Consider the following 19,963-nt stretch of genomic DNA (forward strand, 5'->3'; position numbering starts at 1 on the left):
GTGCCTCAAATTTGCATGTTTTGTGCTTATCCTGATTTGTTATCGAGCCTGTTTAAGGGTGACACGTCAAAGTACAAATGTATTACTTTTTAAAAAGGCGGATCATTATAAATGCCAAAGACTTAAATACTATAGTTATGAAGCGCAATACATGCATCTGTTTTTATTCTTACATGGTTCAAAATCATAGCTATTATTCCCTCAAATTACGTCTGATTTCTGCCTAGAATTACACTCATGCAGGATATTTACCTTAACAGAAGAGGGGACAGGTCGCTGCTTTTTCAGAGCTATAAATTTACTATTTTGCAGCATAATTGGAAAAACGTCCTTTTGTTTTTGATGTGAGGACGTTTAAGTCTTTCCTCAAATGATAATATTTGAGCAGAAAAGTCTATTTTCTATCATGGATAGGAGAGTTGTAAAAGTTTGGGCTATATGTTCCCTGATATTGTAATAGACAAAACAATTTGCAGCATTTAGAATAGTTTCAACTTAATGAAATATCTTAAGTTTGAGAACTACATTGAATGGGATAGTTTGCGAGGATGCTGTGTGTAACCTGAAGGATGGAAGAAATTCTCTAAAAGGGGATTAATAAAATTGTCATGAATGAATAAAGCATGTTTTTTAGTGTTTTGCAGAGGAAATATCCATGAGTTTTGTGGTTTACACGATAAGAGAAGTATTGAAGAGGAGTATTTAAAAAAAACATTTCGTCTGACTTTAAAGCTGGAATGATAGTCTGGTACAATTAGAAATTCAAGATGAATTCATCCCCCACACTGTGTATTTATGAGTATTGGACCGTGTTTTCCATAAAACGTTAAAGTAAAGATGAAAACTTTACCTTTCGGAAACAAACAAATTGGTGAGGATAACTGATTGTGGAATTAGTTATTGCTCACAATGAGTTGTTCCACATAAATAGACCTCAAAACTAAAAAACAAACACTAACTAATCATACTTTATTAATCCCCGTTTGACTCATCCTATTCTGGGATAAAATTATTATGGGTCTCTGGGGAGCTGATTGGGGTCAAGGGTCATAGCCGGGGACCCGCAACGGTGACCTCTCCACTCTGAGATTTGAATTATGAGAATAAATTCATAAATCTGACTATAAAGTAACTTCTAGGTGGCCATAATCCTCTTCCGTACATCTCTTCCTCGAATGATGACACGCGCAGGTGTGCATCCGCGTATGCCCGTGACGTCACTGCCTAGTAACAAGTGCCTGGCAGAGAAAAAAAAAAAAGATTTCCTCGACTCGGTAACTGTCGCTCCAGGAGGGACGGAGGACGTTAAGGCGCCACCGGAGAGCTCTTCAAGCCGCTGTCAGTGACCCCCCCCCCCCGACCGCTCCGTGAGCCGGTGAAACCCTCCAGGCCACGGGAAGCTCACCTGCGGAGTTTGAAGTGGGAAAAAATGGGAAGAAAGAAAGAATCAGAGGAAGAAAATCCGGACTCCAAGTACGGTGAGCGGACATCGACCGTTAGTTCCCTCAAAGAGCCGCAAAAAAATAAAGAAAAGACGTCGAGTAAAAGACTTGAAATGATCTGAAAACACTTAAAATTACACGGTGTTTTTAACAAATCGTGAGAATTGCTCGAAATTTGGTAAATTTTTATTATTTTTGAAGTTTGGAATTAAGGTTTAAATCTGTTTTTTGGTTCACGCTAAACACTGATTTGTATAAAAAAAAAAAAAAAAAAAAAACGCGGGAAGCTCGCTGGAAAAATTAAGACTATATATGTATACAAGATTAATTTAGCAGGGAATCGATATTTAAATGAAAAATAATTGGGCTTTATAGGTTTGGCATACTCCACCATATTGTCCAGATTTTGTAGATAATCGTTTATATTTAGCCTTTAATATAATTTCATATAGGTCTATCCAGTCAGCACTAGTATGTAAAGAAGGTTTAGGCCATTTCTTTGTGACCTTTTTATCAACGCATCTAAAGGAATATCGCCCAAATACATGCTGTCACATTTAAGATCCCGTTTTCAAGTGAAAATTGAAAACTTTATTTGAGTTTTGGGTACCATATGTTTCCGCCACACCGAAAACAGAACTTTTTGAAAACAGCCCCCCGAGCATTTTAGGAAATGAAAACGGGCAAAAAATGACCTTTCCCTCAGGATCAGTCTCGGTGTAGACTCTATGGAAATACTGCTAAATGTGAAAACGCATCGTTTTTGCATTTTCGTTTCGGAAAAGTTTCATGTTCACATGACAACATTTTAAAAGACAGAAAAGCAGAAAACGACGCAGTTTTCCCTGTTGGGCCACTCAGTGAGTGCCGTTGTCTGTTTTTGTAATGAAAACACACATAATTGCACAGAGAACAATACGTTATAAACATTAACGATGGTGAGTTCACGGACATATGGACAGACAGCCAAGTGTGATGTTATTACAGTATAAAACTAACAAGTCTCAGGAGAATATGGACTGGGAGTCATCACACCATTGTCGATATTGCCCATCTCTTGTGCAGAATAACTATTTACCGTGGCTGTGGTGCGATCTAGCAGCATTTATGCCATCTATGCAGGGATAGAGTCCGAGCGTTTTCAAAACGTTCCTCCTTGGGAGCCGTTTTCAAAATTTTCATTGGCGTTGTCGTGTCAACAAACCCCAAAAACTCAACACAGGCAGGGTTTGGCCAACAAGTTTGACACCACAACTTTAATCTGAGGTGTCAGACTTTTCCATGAAGAAGTTTTTAATCTGTAAAAATGACAATGAAAACATATTACTGTGTAAGGATTTGCTTTTTCAGTTTGTTTACTGTGGGCCGCATTGTTTTAGTAAGAGCAGCAGGCATACAAGCGAGCTCACTTGTTGCTTAATTTCAAGGTGAAGTTGTAAAAACACAGAAATCCGACATTTTTGGACACAGCAGACTATTGGCACTATGAGCCTGAAGAAACAAACACGACTGCAGAGAAGAGTTCAAAAAAGACAAATTAGCGACTGTCCACTGCAAATAGATGAATTTAACTTGACTTTTCACTCAGGGGCATCATTAAAAATAGCACAATGTTGAAGGTATTTTTACTTACCTGCTTAAATAAAAACTTAAACCTGTTTGCAAATTTTGCAGGAAAGCAGAACTTGTATATTCAAACCAGCTGAGCTCATGATTTTAGTGATTTGTTTCACCCATTTAGATACCAAACTACACTGTGCTTTAAATTCTCGACGTAAACCTACAAACTCGGCTTGTTTAATGTTTATCCGAAATAATATTCATTTTAAATAAATTTAGTGCAATGGTGTTTATTTCCCTTCCTACTGACTTCAGATTCAAAAACAGGTAAATATTACAAGTGAAATCATCAGGTTTCTCACCGTAAAGTACTATAAGCCTGTACACTATATTGTACTCTTTTATGACATGGAAAAGAAATAAAACTGCATATTACACCCATATCTGCATATATAAACACTAGTAAAAGCTAGTTCTAAAGTCCAATAGGTAATTAAAAAAAACCTCTTGGAATTATTACACTTTGAAAGTGGTTAGTTAACCTGTAACGTACCAGGAGGGACAAATGAAACATACACTCAGTTGAACACTTAAGTGTCTTCCAGGTATACATGACAACACTAAGAAATCTTTCAGCAGTGAGACACAAATGATCTCGTCACCTTTTATTTTTAATCATACTGTCTTTAGTGAATCAGAGATGTTTCTGATCTAAATGTATTTGTCATTACATTGACTGAACATGATACAGGGAAGGCAAGTTTATTCATAAAGCACCATTCAGATACAAGAAATACAATTAAATGAAAGATTGAAGGAACATAAAAGTTCTGTTTCAGAGCTTTGAAAATCAAATACGACATTAGACAAATATAAAACAATAGCTTCTGAGCGTCTTAACAATAAATGACATAACTACTTCACTGGTGAGCAGCAGTAAAAGGGAGTGTAGTTGGAACTGTGTGTGTTGGTCCCCTGCATCGTCCTTATCCCACAGAGATGTCGTCACACGTCTGTTGACAGTATGGGAGGTTTAACAAACCCTCCCTGCAGGTAAACACCACATGGTGGGACTGTTAATGTCACTTAAGAAAGCCAAAGTGACCCCGAATGAAGATGTCTGATAAACCAGAAACTGATGAGATAACCTTAGATCAGTAGGTAAAGTTATGTTCTCCTCTGAAGGCACTTTCATTCATCTGATGGGGGATCAGCTCTCCATTGTTCATGAGGAAGTAGAAATGTTTTCAGTGTTGATGAGACTACCTGGTTAATGTGAGAGATATCATACAGAACAGAACAGTTGAAATGTTGAACTGTAAAAGTCATTTCAACACATTATTACATGTTTGAATGAGTCTGCCCCTTCCCCTCTTATCGTATCCATCTAACCTCTACTTTTTCATTAGTTAGTGTTGTGTAATCAAGAGGTTACCAATTAACTGGGTAATCATTTATTTTACATACTTGAAGAGAAAAGTGAGATTTGTGCACAAACCATACAATCTGTTTAAAAGTTGACCTCATCTGCTGTGTAAATGTCTAATCCTTCTTTTGTATGTGTGGGTTACTCCGCTGATCGGAGAAATGAAAAATGACTTCATGTTTCCCAGCAGTTTTTACAGGTCATAAAACACGTCACAGAGGTTCCACAATGAATCCTTCGCTCTAGAAACACAACGGTGTCCTAGCACAGAGGAAACCTGACACTTTGGACATTACGAAGCATTACGAGGCCCCGTGAAGGCGTTTAAATAGAGAAGCTTCAAACTCCATTCATGTTTGTCTCACAACATTCACAATTAGTATCTTTCTTTAATGATTTGATCATTATGACTGAAAACCTTTCAATATGAAGCAGAGGTGAGAAGTGTAGTAAAAGTTTTTTCCATAAGTACAACTACTGTTTCTGTGCCTGAATTGTTCTTAATAACACACTTTATTATTGTGTGACTGTTGTTTGAATATCCAAGTAAAAGTACACAGTGCTCTTTTGGAAAGTACTAAAGTAAAATACAAATAAAGGTGCTATTGTTGAAGAATACTGAAATGAAAGTACAAAGGTCTCTTCAAAAAGTAGTTTAAGTATCCACCACTTTAACTGCATTGGCAACAGCAGGTATTTGATTCATATCCCCTGTATCGAAGGTCAAAGTACATTTCTCAGACAATTATTAAAGTGTATGACAGATACGCACACACTGTGGTGAACAAGGTGTATTCCATGGTCGATGGTGCTTGAATTGTTCTCAATTACAAGTGAATGAACTGTTATTAATAATACACTCAAGTAAAAGTTCTCCTCTCAAAATCTGCTCAGTCTGTAACAACCTATATTTGAATAAAGAGATTGGAAACTGAATGCTGATGCATTGTGTGTCGTGTGACCCAGCAGCTTGTTCTCTCACTGCTCTGAATGTGTGCTTCAGGCTGGTTTTTATTATTATTATTATTTCCGTATACATTTCTTTGCCACATTGCATCTTAGACTTGGCTGGAGTTTGAACAGAGTAAATAGTCGCTGTTAAGTCATGTATCCTGTTTTAACATTTGTATCCTACTAAGACGACACATGCCAGAGTAGATATAGTCTTTGTCAAGGTTGAGCTGCCTGACACCATGTTAGTACATGAAGCGCAGAAAGTAAAGACATTAGAGGGATGCTTTGTGCTGTTGAGAAGGAATTAACTGCAGAAAACACACTTCAAACTTCAAAACTCCAGAAATATTTAGATCTTATCCAAAAGGTTCTCAGATTGATATTCTTCTTGATGAAATAATGCAAATGTCTTGACTTCCCAGCATCGGACAACCTCGCTCTGCATTCAAATTCTATCCAAATATACCTGAACTGCTCACCCGAGTGCTGTGCCTCAATTTGGCTCCTTTAGTTTTTGCTCTATGTCGTGTATTGTAGATTAAATAAATGAGATCAGCTTAACGACGATTCAGTTCAGAAAACTGCTTCTTGTGAACAGTAAATTGAAGACCTTGACTCATTGTTTGTTATTAAGGCAAGTTTCTCCTTTGTTCCAGGAAACAAAAATAAATCTCTTCTTCCTTGTAGGAAACGCCCTCTCTTATACTGATTCTACTGTAAAGTGAATTATAAACACTTTTAACCTCACTCACTTGAAAGGTCTTCCTCATCTAGTAATTCATTAACTCCCAGAAGAGAGGACAAGACGACTATGTGCTTGCTGGTAAACATCACCACCATGTTTTTTTGGGGACATGCACCTTCATATATAACCCAATGCAGGGAATGTGTAATTAAACCCAGCATGCACTCCCAAACGGCCTACATTTGAATGTTATTTCAAACTGTGACGCAAAGATGTGAACGCCGACGTTAGCAAGTGAACCTAGATTCAGTTTCGTCTTGTCGTCTGTCCTCTTTCCAAAAAGAAATATGGCGGATGAAACAGTCGAGTGCTCATAGAAAGGAAACATGACTTGGCTGTTTTCTTTTCCCAGGAGAACCAGCTGAGTTTGACCCGAGCTTCAACGGGCCAATACACAAAAGGTGAATCTTCTGTCCAGCTGTCAGCTTTCTGATGCTCTATGTCGATTTCACATTCGTCATCATCCTAGCAAACTTGTTGCTGTGTCTTGTTTTCCACAGAGGATGCACTGATATAATCTGCTGTATTCTCTTCCTGGCCATCATCCTCGGCTACATAGCAGTTGGAGTATTAGGTAAGAGACACCAAATACACGCAAATAATGTAAAGCTAAATGCATTTTTAAGGTATCAAATGTATGTCTTGTCATTAAATAAACCTACTTTACAGCCATTCAGTTGGATCTTTACATTAATTAGGTCTGATTCTCATACATCATTGAACAATTTGTTTCAGTTAATTCCTCTGGTAGAGAGAGAGAGACATTGTTGTGTCTCCCACCATAACGCTGATATAAATACAGGAGTCAGAATAAAACTGATTTATATTTGTGCTAATAAATGTCACATGGTCTTTAGTACTAATGATTACAATAGTCACCATAAATCAAACAGCTGAACCATCAGCTGCAGTTTGATGAATGATCTCTATGTAAATACTGCAATACCAGTCTACTAATCACCTTGTGTCCACCTCTGGACAGAGTCACACCGTTTTCCCCTGATTTTCACCTTAACAGTGCAGATTTGCCTTAAGGTTAATATAATACCAATTTACAGTTCATCAGTTATTTCATAAACCAAAACTGGCAATCTTATTGTTTCTTTGCGCCAAATTAAAATTAGATTCCATCTTAAAACATTTATTTTTTTTCAATTGTGTTAAACTATGAACAGCTGATTTCACAGTGAACATCCTGCCAGCAGCCTTTCATTGCCCCGTTAAACTCAAAACACTTTCCTGTGTCCTGAATAATCCTCCATTTCCTGCTCTGCAAGTAGTTCAAGGACAGGCCTGGGCCTCGGTGGAATCATGGATGTTAGATTTAGAAATGTGTTCCACCGCTATTACAAGCAAAATTATTTATTTGTCCATCCGCCCGTTCATTCTCTCCAGCACTTATTCTCACTCAGAGGCGCACGACGCTGGGCCGTCTCGACCAAGTACTTGAAAAGCAGTGATGTTAGTTGATGAATTCACTGGCTCTTGGTTGTGTGTGAAGCTATTACAAAAAGAAAGGTTCATGAAGAAAATGACTATATTGTTCTGACCTCTTGTGGTGTTTCTGAGAGAATGAAACTACTGTTGTTATTGCTTTACTGTTTCTGTCTACGTGTCCTGGAGTTAACCTGCTCTATGTATCGGAAATTACTCACTGCTCCAAATAGTGGTGTTGATAACGTCTCGTTGATGAGAATCAGCTGTGTTGAATCGGGGTCATACAGTAACGTTCCCTTGATAGCTCTTCAAACTCAACACAGTAAATGTAGTTTTTGTGTTTACTGAAAGCATAACTTGATGTAGAAGTTCTTTCTGTTGCTGACAAAGCTACATAGATAAAATATGTGACATCAGTGTTTTTATATTTTCATTAGTTTTCAATGTGTGTTTACTTTGGCTCTATCAGCTTGGCTTTACGGAGATCCCAGGCATGTTCTTTATCCCAAAAACTCAACTGGGTGGTTCTGTGGCATCGGAGAGCACAAGTAATCACAACTCTTTGTCTTCATTTCATATCATTTTAAAATGGGAAACTGTACAAATGAAATATAAGAGCAAAGTAAGTGTTGTTCTCTTTATTTTGCAGAAATCGGCCAAACCTGTTCTACTTTGATATGCTCAAATGTGCCATGTCCGTTAACATCATTGCGAGCGCTTTGAATGGTCTTCAGTGTCCAACCACGCAGGTAAAGAGCTGCTGGATTTCATAGTGTGTAATATAATGTGTGAATGACTGTCCTCTCATGTCTTCCCAGAAACATCTAACTTTGTGTTTCCAACAGGTGTGTGTGGAAAAATGTCCTTCTGAGTTTGGGGCAGCGCTGTATTTACCTGGTCAGAAACTAGAAGATGTTTTCAATCAAGATCTGTGTGTGCCAGCTTTAGATCTGAAAACTACTACGCTGGTAAGCTCTAGCAGAAGATCGTCTACATTTTTACGGGCTTTTCATATTCTTACAACTTCATGATATAACAATGTTTTCAGACCGTGTCAGAGATTTTGGAAAAGGAGCTCTGCCCTTATTTCTACGTCCCCAGTTCTCCTGGTGAGAAAAGACACATTTTACCTGCAGTAACTGAGATTGCGACTGAAAGTTATTGAGAATGTATGAAGTGATTTCTCATCAATTTTGACTTTGTTCTATCCTGATAGTGCTGGGGAGATGTTTGCCTGATTTCTCAAAACTGGAGGACATCCCTCCATCCTTTTCTAATGTCCCGGGCCTCCCTGCTTCAGTCAATGACACAATCAGCATCATCAAGAATGGCACTGTGTAAGAAGCAGATTCCTCATACTGTCTCATCCTCATCATGACTGAAACACAAAGCCAAAGCTTTAAGTTCATACGTCTTCTATAACTTCTGAAATAACACACGTTTGTTCTTTCTCCTCATCATCAGCGCAAGGTCGGTGAATGTGTGAGTTTTTGTATTGGGCAGTAGTGTGGCAGCTGGTGATAGCTGTAGTGTTTCGCTTGGTTATTCACAGCAGCCTTTGAGGAGGCATGTTCTCAGAGCTCACAGCTGATTGCCTGGGGTTTGTTTTTATAGCCTGTATTGCCTTGTATGTGTCTTACTACTTATGTAATGGAGAAGAGAATTCATCAGATAATGTTTAAAAATGTACTTGTTTAATAATTATCACTAACATGTAGAATTCATTTGGTTCATCTTTTCTTCCCGTCACATAAGTAGAGAATCTCTATATCAGTAAAAACCATTTACCATTCTTGTCTTTGCTTTCAGGATGCTTCAAACTAGTTGTTATGTCTCAGTGTCAGTTGTTATTTTCTGTCGGGTTTAGTTTTGAAAAGCAGAACAGCCATTAATACAACCAGGCCTTGCTTCTGTATTCATTAGGGACCTTGTGAATGGATTCAATGCCAAGGAGATCAGCGTTCGAATCTTTGAGGATTTTGCGTCGTCATGGCCGTGGATCCTCATGTGAGTTACTGATCTGTGCCACAGTGCACACTGCCACCTGCTGACACACACATCATACAGCTCTTCACTTTGTAGCTGTAAATAGATTGATAAAAGACTAAATGTCATATCAAATAAGGTTCTTTTAGTCCAGTGTTCTCGCCAGCCAATTGCAGCCTAATGGGCCGTTACACTGTCACTTGTGAAGTAGACAGTGTAACGGCAGTAGAAATATTATCATAATTCAGTGTCTCCTCTGCATTCATTTAGGAGTGGCGGTCTGGATCAGAGACTGATCAGACACTTCGATCTGTGATCCTGCATTTTGGCCAAATATAGTGGCCGACACAGAGAGCGGACATCAAACATGGGCAAAAGAATTACGATGCAGATGCAGAGGGCAGGGGATTCACGCCATATTTAACGGTTTCCACATCCCACAATGGACGGGGAAAAATTGAAGTTGACATCTAAACATCATACCAGCAGCAGTCTTAAATACAACAACAAATATTCATTTGTTTCCTGCTAGTGCCAAAATCCCAACTGTGACTACTGACCAGCACCAGGAGACCTGAGAGCATGACACTTGTTTTAAAGTCCCTGCAGTAGTTAACAGTGAGCTTCACAATCCCGTTTAAAGTTATTTTATTGTTATATTGAAGCACTTTGTGCTTTTGTACCTGAATATATGTCTCATATGCTCACGTCGTATGAGCCTCTGTGCCTTCTCATGTCCTCTGGTACAACTGTTTTATTCATAAAGTCATAAAATGTAGAATAAAGACTTTCAGTAAAGCGTCCGAGATGTTGAAACCATCTATTGAGGGCCTGTGGGGAAATATAAAGATTTAAACATTTCAAGGAAACCTTAAAGCATACATCCGTCTTGGCCTTTCATGAATAAAAGGTATAATTCTTTATTTCAGTTCTATTTAACCTTTTAACTATTAAATTGCTCCTGTGTTATTTTTTGGACCATTTTATTGTACTTTATTCTCTCTGAACCTTGAACCTTAAACGTGTGTCTTAATTTGTTGTGCTTAGTTTTTGCAAATCCAGCTTTGTTTCTCTCACATTCGATACTCACTTCACATTCATTCATTCATTCATTCATTTTCTTCCGCTTATCCGTTTCCGGGTCGCGGGGGTGACAGTCTGAGCACTGTCACCCAGATCACAATGCACCATTTAAGAACCTTCCTGCAGGTGGTGAGCCCACAGGAAGGTGGCACCCGGCGTGGGACACGAACCCACTACCCTGAGATTGTGAGTCTCATGCTCTACCAACTGAGCTAGCCGGGGGTCCACTTCACATTTATTAATATATTTTTTTAATTTTACTAGTTTTATTACCCGTATAAAGTTTGACTTGACTTCAACACAAAGGTCTACTAAGCATGTACTTTATGAGACATACTTGTGCTATTCAGTACTATCCAATGACCAACATTTTTATACATTTTTCACAGTTTGTAATCTTATCTTTTGTGTTGGATGAAGGATGCTGGAGCAGGGAGCATTAAAACAATCAAATGGATGCATAATTATCGAGCCTCCTGATGAAATAAACCTGCTAATGACACTGTTGGATCATCTAAGCTGTTTTTCAGGCCCTGGGATAGGAAACATTGAACGTTTGGCTTTGTGTTTGTTTTTTCGTGGAATTATGTTTTGTGTCGGTGTGCTTGGATGGTGGACCAAAGTGTAGACAGCCATTGGAAATGATGATGGAGTCCAAAACAAACAACCTTATTGAGCATGTCTGACAATAACCTCACATTGAGCCGTCTCTCTCTGTCTCAGCTGCCTGCTGATCGCCATGGTGGTCAGTCTGCTGTTCCTGCTGCTGCTGAGGTTCTTCGCTCCTGTTATGGTGTGGGTGCTCATCTTCGGAGTCCTGGCTGCCGGGGCCTATGGTAAACACTCACAGATATGTTTCTGTGTGCGGTGGCGTTTTAGCTGCCAGTCTACACTGGATTTTACTCTTTACATCGCTGTGAGGGACCACATGGTCACCCCGACTCGGGATGTGTTTTGCCTGAACGAGATTTGGTGGATGAGAAAGGATGAGGTTGCAAGTCAGCGTTTCAGAAATAAAATTAGGTTATTTGGAATGCTCACTTTTCACAAATCTGAAAAAACAGTCATTTCCAACCTCACAGCAAGTTGGCTGACTCGCACTCAGACTCCGTCTCTCAGTCGTCTCTCCGTTCCCTGACACAGACAGAAGCCTTTGAATAAGCCCAGCCCTAAATTGGTCCAGTCAGGACAAACTGGGCTGAACCAAAAATGCAAGGGGTGTTTGAGCCACCCTACCTTAACGTCAATCAAAAATTGGAATTATAAATGGCCACAATTTACAACAACGCAAACACAACAACTCAAAACATATACAGCGATTATTTTAACATTCACCAATTCCCCACTATATATACAGTAAAACCCCTGATGTAGGGACGCCCTAAAATCCAGGAGCAAGTTTCCCTTGAAAACAGGTATCCTCTCTTCAGAGGGAGACGTCACGGGGACAAATTGTAGGGCCAGTTGTTATCGAACAAACCAAACACTAAATAATGTCATGGAAGAAACACCCCATACGGTCCAGTCTTGAGTGGGCAAGATCAAACAATTAGTACAGAAAATTATTACAACGTTAACAAGAGTCAATTTTAATGAGGCATTCTGGCACAAAAAACAGTGAAGTGTAAAAACAAAAAACGAAACTATAAATCCTATATAGCCGCCTTACTTGGTGGTTTGTCGGCCAGATTGGAGCCTTTTGCGGCCTGGTTTTGGCCCGTGGGCCTAATGTTTGACTCCCCTGGTATAAAGTGAGACTTAAGCTTGAGAGGGGAGGTTGTCCGCTCATTAAGGTGTGTAACAGTTAAAACCTCTTCGTGCAAGCTGAGAGGAGCGTCACAGCACAGCACCGCGCTGCGTAGGAGGAGGCGATTTATCACATTTCAAAATTAATATCCGGACATCACAGCAAACAAATATTTGGATTATCGGGTCCAGTCCAATGATTTTGGCTATTTTAGTGTCGCTCAGCTTGAAATTTGCCAGAAAGACCTGTCTGTTATCCGCGTCAAGCAGGTTGTCCGCTCATTAAGGTGCGTTAACAGTTAAAACCTGTCCATGCACAGTGAGAGGTCTCATTACAGGGTGTCTGCTCTTACCGAGTTCGCTTGCCAGAGGTTCTACTGTGTACACACTAATTTATTTTTTAATCTTTTAGTTAATTATGTGGAGTCGTACCTCGCCCACTTGATTCACCAGAGAGTGAACATGAACAAAGAGAGGAGAGGCTTGTCTTCGCTTAGCTTAGCTTAGCCTGGTGGAACGCCAGTCATTACAGGACAAGGTCACATGATTGCAGTCATTATGATGATTCGTTTTGGGCAATTCTGTACAAAACCCCGGCCACGCCAGTGTGGGTGACCCGATGCTGCAACCCACCTCCAACACAAACTCCCAATGTCTGTAGGCTATGAGCTGTTTGTTGAACTACTGTCGCACTTTCAGAACACAAGCACAGTTTGATTGATTTATTTCGACTGAATGAACAATTTAAAATTAGATGAAACAAAAAGAAAAAGGAATAAATAAATAAATAAATAAAAAAGCCCATTTCGATATAATATACTTTGACTCGTTCGAGTCAAGCACAGTTAACTTGAATGTAGTCCTCTTGTAGCCTCCAGCGGGTCCTATGTGGAAAAACTACATGTGCTCTGCTCAGATCTACTTAACCATCTGTATAAAAAGCAGTAAGTTTTATTGTATTGAGCGGCTTTTCTCACTCCACATCGGTTCTTTCATTGTTTTATAGGATAACAGTGTTTGAATTTCTTCCTTCAACCCAACAAAATAGTTCACGGTCTGTCTGCAAGCAGGAATTATGTTCACTATAAAGTTCAGGTTCAAACTTCAGAATCCCAGCAGTCATAATTTCAGTTCAAGGACGGCCGGAGGTTATGTGTCTACAAGCTGTAAACTGCACCGTTCTGCTCTGAGTTGTTTGAGTGTCCTTATGTCACTCTTTATTTCTTCCGCAGGGATATGGCACTGCTACTGGGAGTACGATAACTACAAGCAAATCTCTGCCACCATCACTGATGTTGGTTTCACCACCAACTTTAACATTTATCTCCAAGTCCAGGAGACCTGGCTGGCCTTCCGTGAGTCTGATTGGTCACTTTTGACTTTTGACTCTTCCAAGTGCTTTTTTGAACTGAAGCAATCATCTGTCACACTGTCATTGTTGAATGAGGAATGATGAGGTCGAGAGGTGGTTCAAGAATATATTAAGAAAAGAAGGACTCCGTGACTTAATGTTAAAATGCAGTCGTTAAAAAAACATTCTGGCAACAATTACCAGCAGTAATATCAAATTAAAAGCTTGTCTCCCTCACTCTACCCACCAGTGATCATCATATCTGTGGTGGAGGGGATTCTTCTTTTGACTCTCATATTTCTGCGAACCAGAATCCTCATCGCTATCGCCCTCATCCAGGAGGCCAGCAAGTGAGTCATGTCATACCACCAAAGTACTGGACACCTTTTGAGTTTTCACATGGCAGATTGAGCATTTAAACTGATTCGCTTGATTATTCTGTTTTCATTTGAGGACACTGTAATGTCATGGTAACGTGGAAATGTTTTCATGTTGCTTTGTAAAAGGATGAAAAGAAGCATTTTCGCCTCGGTATAACCTCCTGCTCTGTGTTGATCTTCTGCAGAACTATCAGCCACATGATGTCTGCTCTGGCGTTCCCTCTGGTCACATTTGTTCTCCTGTTGGTGTGTGTTGCTTACTGGGGCATCACCGCTTTGTATCCTTTACTTTTGTGGTTGTTTATTCACAAGAACGGATATTGTACTATTCAAAACCTCCAGAGCGTGGACTCTTTTCTTTAAACTGGTGTGTACAGATATTTGGCCACTTCAGGGAATCCAGTCTACAAAGTGGTGGGTTTAAACTCCACTATGAGCAGCTGTCAGAGTCTCAATGGCAACGTGACCTGTGACCCCCAGGTTAGTTGTTGTTAAATTCTGTAATCTGCAGTATAATCTTCTCCTCTGTCCCTATGACGTCTGTCTTCCCTCATTGTATCCATGAACTTCTTTACTGGCCTTCCTCCTCTCGTCTTGCCTGGCAGCTCCATCCTCAGCATCATTTTTCCTACACAGTTTTCTCTCCTTACATACATGACCAAGCCATCTCTCTCACTTTTCCACCATATTGTAAGAGTCCCTACACTCACCTTAACTTTCCCAATCTTCCTCTTCTCCTGGAACCTCCTCATTTGTCTTCCTCTTCTGCTTCAGTCTATAGTAGCACAGTTTCCAGTCACACCGTTATTTAACAACGGCTGTGGCGGTTGTTGTCCCGGGTCAATCAGGTGTGATTATCATATTCTGTTCAGTATTCCAATCGCTAAAGATTTTACACTGAATGCCCTTCATGACACTTGAAAATTTCTCTTTGAAAGTTTCTCCTCTAAAATTTAAGGGCATATAGAGAAAATGTACAAGTAACATAAGGCACAAATAAAAAAGATTATCTATACATAAATTACTCATTTATAAAGAGGGGTTACAATTTAAAGTGGAAATTGAGTTTTCAAACAAAGAATTCATATTATCTTTTTTTTTGTTGTAATTCTTGCATATTCAAAATTTAATTAACAACCCCATCACCTATAGAACAAAGCTAATCCACCCAAGCTCATTAATGAAGGGATGGAATAACAAGCTGCAGATGTCTCCACCCGTCACCTCACTTCTCCGCTCCTCACATTCATCCTCTCAGAACTTCAACGCATCCGATTATCCCAGCTGCCCTTCAGCCAGCTGCATCTTCATCAAATACAACGAAGAGGGTCTCTTTCAGAGGAACCTCTTCAACCTGCAGATCTACAACGCTATAGCCTTCCTCTGGTGTGCCAACTTTGTCATTGCACTGGGTCAGTGCACGCTGGCAAGGGCCTTCGCCTCGTACTACTGGGCCTTCAACAAACCCGAGGACATCCCCATGTTCCCCGTGGGTGCTGCTTTCATGCGCACTCTGAGGTTGGTTTCAAAGCAGCTGTCACTTCAGTGTCAGACCTCCACTGTACTTTTTATTGAGTGACAAAAACACAGTCTGTACCACAGAGGTTTAACAAGGGAAATCAAAAGTGCTCTGATCATTTAAACATGGCGAATGAAGTCTTATTCACTACTTGCATGATTTGCCATCAAGCTGACTGTCACAGTGAAGACAACATTTATGTTTGACACGTTGTAGACATAATGACCTTTTAAATACTTGGATCCTCCTAAAGAAGAAGGTTCCAGGACGTTGCGTTTGACTGCAGTTCCCATTCAGCCCTCCAGAGGGCGTATTAGATCTGTGCGAGGTAGCAGTTTATGAGCCAGATCAACTGGTGTAATATATCCCAATATATTCTCCATTATTTAGCTTTGCCATTTGTTTTGTTTTTTTACTCCTACCATTACATTCAACTTTAACTTGTGAGGCCTTGTGTTTATTTTCCATATTAGGTACCACGTGGGTTCTTTGGCCTTCGGTGCGTTGATCCTGACGCTGGTGGAGATTGTGAGAATTCTTCTGGAGTACATTGACGACAAACTGAGATGTAAGGCCGAGGATTATGACACAGACTGAAATACAGCGTCAAAGCTTTTTCTTTCCGAATATTGAAAATTAGTGATTTCACAGTGCAATGAAGCTGCATTTTATCTCCGTAAAGTCTAAAATCTCAGAATTGCTAAAAAAAAATGTGATGGAAAGAAATTAATAACAAGAAACTCAAGCTGGGTGCTTTTTTTCCTCATCCTCAGCGTCCCAGAATCCAGTGGCACGTTTCATCATGTGCTGCCTGAAGTGCTGCTTCTGGTGTCTGGAGACGTTTATTAAATATCTCAACAGTAACGCCTACATCATGGTGAGACATCATCAGATAAATCATCTTTAGTGGAGTTAGTGTCTATTCAGCTGCTCTCTTTCCTACAGGGGTCACCACAGCAACTCATTGTCTTGGCTGGCTTTTACTAAACACGATGTGCCACCAGCCCTGTCGTAGCGATGGTTACTAATCATCTTTGAAAGAAAATTAAACTACAAAATTTATGGACATATTTTTTTATATGTATATATAAAATTATTGAAACTGTGAGGTTAAGTCTTGACTTTGTGTGTGTTGAACGCTGGTTTGCATTCAGGAAGGACATGTTGTGTAAAAACTGGTCAATCTACATTGCAATGACTTTCTGTGGCCACAACAGTAAAGGGAGAACCTAAATAACAATTTCTCATGAGATATATCACAAAAGTTTATTTTTTTTTGTTGACAGATTGCCATTTATGGGAAAAACTTCTGTGTCTCTGCAAAAAATGCATTCCAGCTGCTGATGAGGAATGTCATCAGGTTTGTTGTGACGTTTCTCTTCTGACGCTCGCTGGTACAAGTGTGTTTGTTAGAATGTGTGAATGCTGTGTGGTCGCAGGGTCGTGGTGCTGGACAAAGTGACGGACCTGCTGCTGTTCTTTGGGAAGCTCCTGGTGGTCGGAGGAGTTGGTGCGTACAACACTGCTGCAGATCTGTCAGTGCAGCTTCCATCCATCCATCCATCCATCCATCCATCCATCCATCCATCCATCCATCCATCCATCCATCCATCCATCCATCTATTCCACTTCGTTCAGCTTACCAGTGAAAGCAGGGTTCAACCTGGACAGGGCATCAGTCCATCCCAGACAAAAGACACTCACAATCACACCTGAAGTCAATTTAGAGACATCAGTTACCTTCACATGTGTGTTTGTAGATATTAGAGGAAGCTGGAGAAACACGGAGAACATGAAGACCAAAGTGAGAATCTCCCCACTGAGTGGAGAGTCTAACCGATACACCACCGTGGGCTTGATAAGCTGCGAACGCTTCATTTTGACTGCTTAAAAGCAGTTTTTTGATGTTGTGTTTCTTTCCTCCTGCAACAGTGAAAACCACAAAAAGAATAATGAGCTAAAGCTGTGTTCTTCATACAGTTCATTTAAATCAGGAGAGACCTTGAAGGCTACATGGGGGTGTGTTAGTCCGCCTCACAGTCAGATCATTCCTGATTGGAGTCCAAGTTTTCTGTGACTTCAGCCTTTCTGTGCAAAGTTCCTTCCTGTGTGTGTGAGAGAGATCGGCTCCAGCACACGCCACTCCAGGTTCTATCATATGTAATGTGTCTCCAAGCGTTACCATTTCTGTTCACAATCTCTACTTGATAGCATTCACACAGCAGTTGAGATGGAAGGAGGAGGAGACCTTGAACTCTACGTCTTTTTTCCAGGTACTTTGTCCTTCTTTTTCTTTTCGGGCCGTATTCCTTTACCGGGCAGTGACTTTCGCTCTGAATCCCTCAACTACTACTGGATGCCAATCATCGTAAGTTACTGACAAACCGCCGTCTTTCTGAGAGCAGACTTCAGGTTGACTCTTTACTCCATTGTGTTGCAGACGGTGGTGTTTGGAAGCTACTTCATCGCTAATGGATTCTTCAGTGTGTACAACATGTGCGTGGACACACTCTTCCTCTGCTTCTGTGAGTAAACGTTTATCATTTATATCGAGCCCCGGGGGCTCTATTGGCCGAGATTCCATACTGTGAGAGTTGTTGTGAAAAAAACATGGACAGAATTTTGATACCATGAGACTCAGAATTAATTTCAGGTTGTTCATCAAAACATTATTGTCTGTATTCTAAATTATATGTCTTGAAACGACAATGTTTGATCACTGGTGTCACTGTTCCTCTCACAGTGGAGGACCTGGAGCGAAACGATGGATCTCTTCAGAAACCCTACTTAATGTCAAAAAACCTCCGACAAATCCTCAACCAATCCAACGAGTCTCCAAAACAACGGAAAAGGAAGGACTGAGCAGCGTCTCCCACACACACCTCCCATTGTTTTTATTAGACACTCCTTCTTCGACGTTCACCAAACTCATTTTGTGATGTTGCAGTTTGGAATTGTTCGAACGTGTTTGTATATAAAGTCGTATTACTTCCTGTTCACATCACAGGACTCCTTCCAGCTATTGGGAACTTTTATGAAGTTCAGTTTTTGTTTTGGAAAGCTGTTCTTATGACTGTTAAATGTTCAGAAGTGGACGCGAGCTTCACACGCCACAAGATTTATGTTGTTTGTTTTTAGATGCCCTGTAGCAACTGATTTATTTAACTGGAACAAAGACGTTCTTACAGCTATTTTTAGATATTGTTTGTAAAAAAGGTTGTTTGTAAATATTTTTATGACCTTTATTGTAGGAGCCGGTCCTGTACCGGCTTCTGAGGGAACACAACCCCTCATTTGGCTCCTATAACCTCAATGTTGTTGATTATACTGATAAATTGTAAAGGACAGTGGTTCTTGGTTAATTGTTTACTCCTGCTGAATTTTCTACTGGTGTTACTGGACAGCAGAGGCAAAATAAATTCATGTTTTCTGACTGAACTGTATTTTCAAAAACCTTCTTGAAACGGTGTCTGTGTCTGAATCCCGTCTGTGGACCTCCTGTAAGATCTCATGTTTGAGGTGAAGTATTGAACTTAACTCGTCCCTTAACTGCAGTCTCAATATCTGATGTAGTCCCATGCCTGCTCTAAACCAAAGTTTTTACCTGCTTTTAGATTTCCTTTTAGGTTTTGGGTATTAGCTAGACCAGAGATCTGCAAACTTGATCAGTAAAAGCCACCTTTGCCACTTTCAATCCATTAAAATCGGTCTGCAGACAGATTTTAATGTCTAAACTTTACAATGAGAAGCTCTTAAAGTTGTTAGTAGACTATAGTTTTGACTTATAAAACTGGATCGATGCATTGATAACATTGCATTTAGAAGTTCAAAGGTGACTATTGATACCCGTAGGTAGATTTTTGTGCAGCAGGAGAGGGAGTCTGACAGTACATGCAGATATTTTAAAAGGCAGGACAGTAAAATAACAGTTGTGATACAAACATAGCTGGGTGCTCACAGGCTCACTGACAGGTTAAAGAGTGAATAAATAAATGGAAGGAACCGCTACAATACCACTATGAAGACTTGTTGAAAATATGATAAAGAAGGTACAATACATAGATAAAAAATCAGGTTGAACTTCATTACATAAGACCCAAGAGTAAAGTGCTTTCAGTACTGATTTAGAAGGGAAATGGCAGCAGCTGCTCCTGCAGCGGCTCGTCTTAAGTTTCGGGGCTTTAAATCTCCGTCCAGATGCCAGGAACTGGAACTGTCTGGCCAGGGGATGAAGTCATTATTAGAAATGGCGCTTACGGTTTTAAATAGCTATTTTAATATGTTTTTAAATTGTGTTGACACGTTTAAGTCTCTTTTTAACTTTTCTACTGGTG

At 39.9% G+C, this 19,963-nt stretch overlaps 1 protein-coding gene across 1 annotated transcript; it reads left to right on the plus strand.

Moving 5' to 3' along the window:
* The first annotated feature begins 1,263 nt into the window (after nt 1-1,263).
* Nucleotides 1,264-19,077, plus strand: LOC308123137 (choline transporter-like protein 4). The gene is made up of 22 exons (XM_080485456.1): nt 1,264-1,478; nt 6,480-6,528; nt 6,628-6,701; nt 8,034-8,112; nt 8,214-8,313; nt 8,410-8,532; nt 8,613-8,673; nt 8,781-8,901; nt 9,488-9,571; nt 11,357-11,469; nt 13,612-13,734; nt 13,981-14,080; nt 14,296-14,388; nt 14,488-14,590; nt 15,369-15,628; nt 16,103-16,197; nt 16,403-16,506; nt 16,916-16,989; nt 17,069-17,139; nt 17,903-17,997; nt 18,070-18,154; nt 18,373-19,077. The coding sequence occupies exons 1-22, from the start codon at nt 1,430-1,432 to the stop codon at nt 18,489-18,491; spliced, it is 2,175 nt and encodes a 724-aa protein (XP_080341582.1). The 5' UTR covers nt 1,264-1,429; the 3' UTR covers nt 18,492-19,077.
* Nucleotides 19,078-19,963: the final 886 nt, after the last annotated feature.

This window comes from Lipophrys pholis (genome assembly GCF_963383615.2).
Source record: "Lipophrys pholis genome assembly, chromosome: 17".
In the NCBI taxonomy this organism is placed as follows: domain Eukaryota; kingdom Metazoa; phylum Chordata; class Actinopteri; order Blenniiformes; family Blenniidae; genus Lipophrys; species Lipophrys pholis.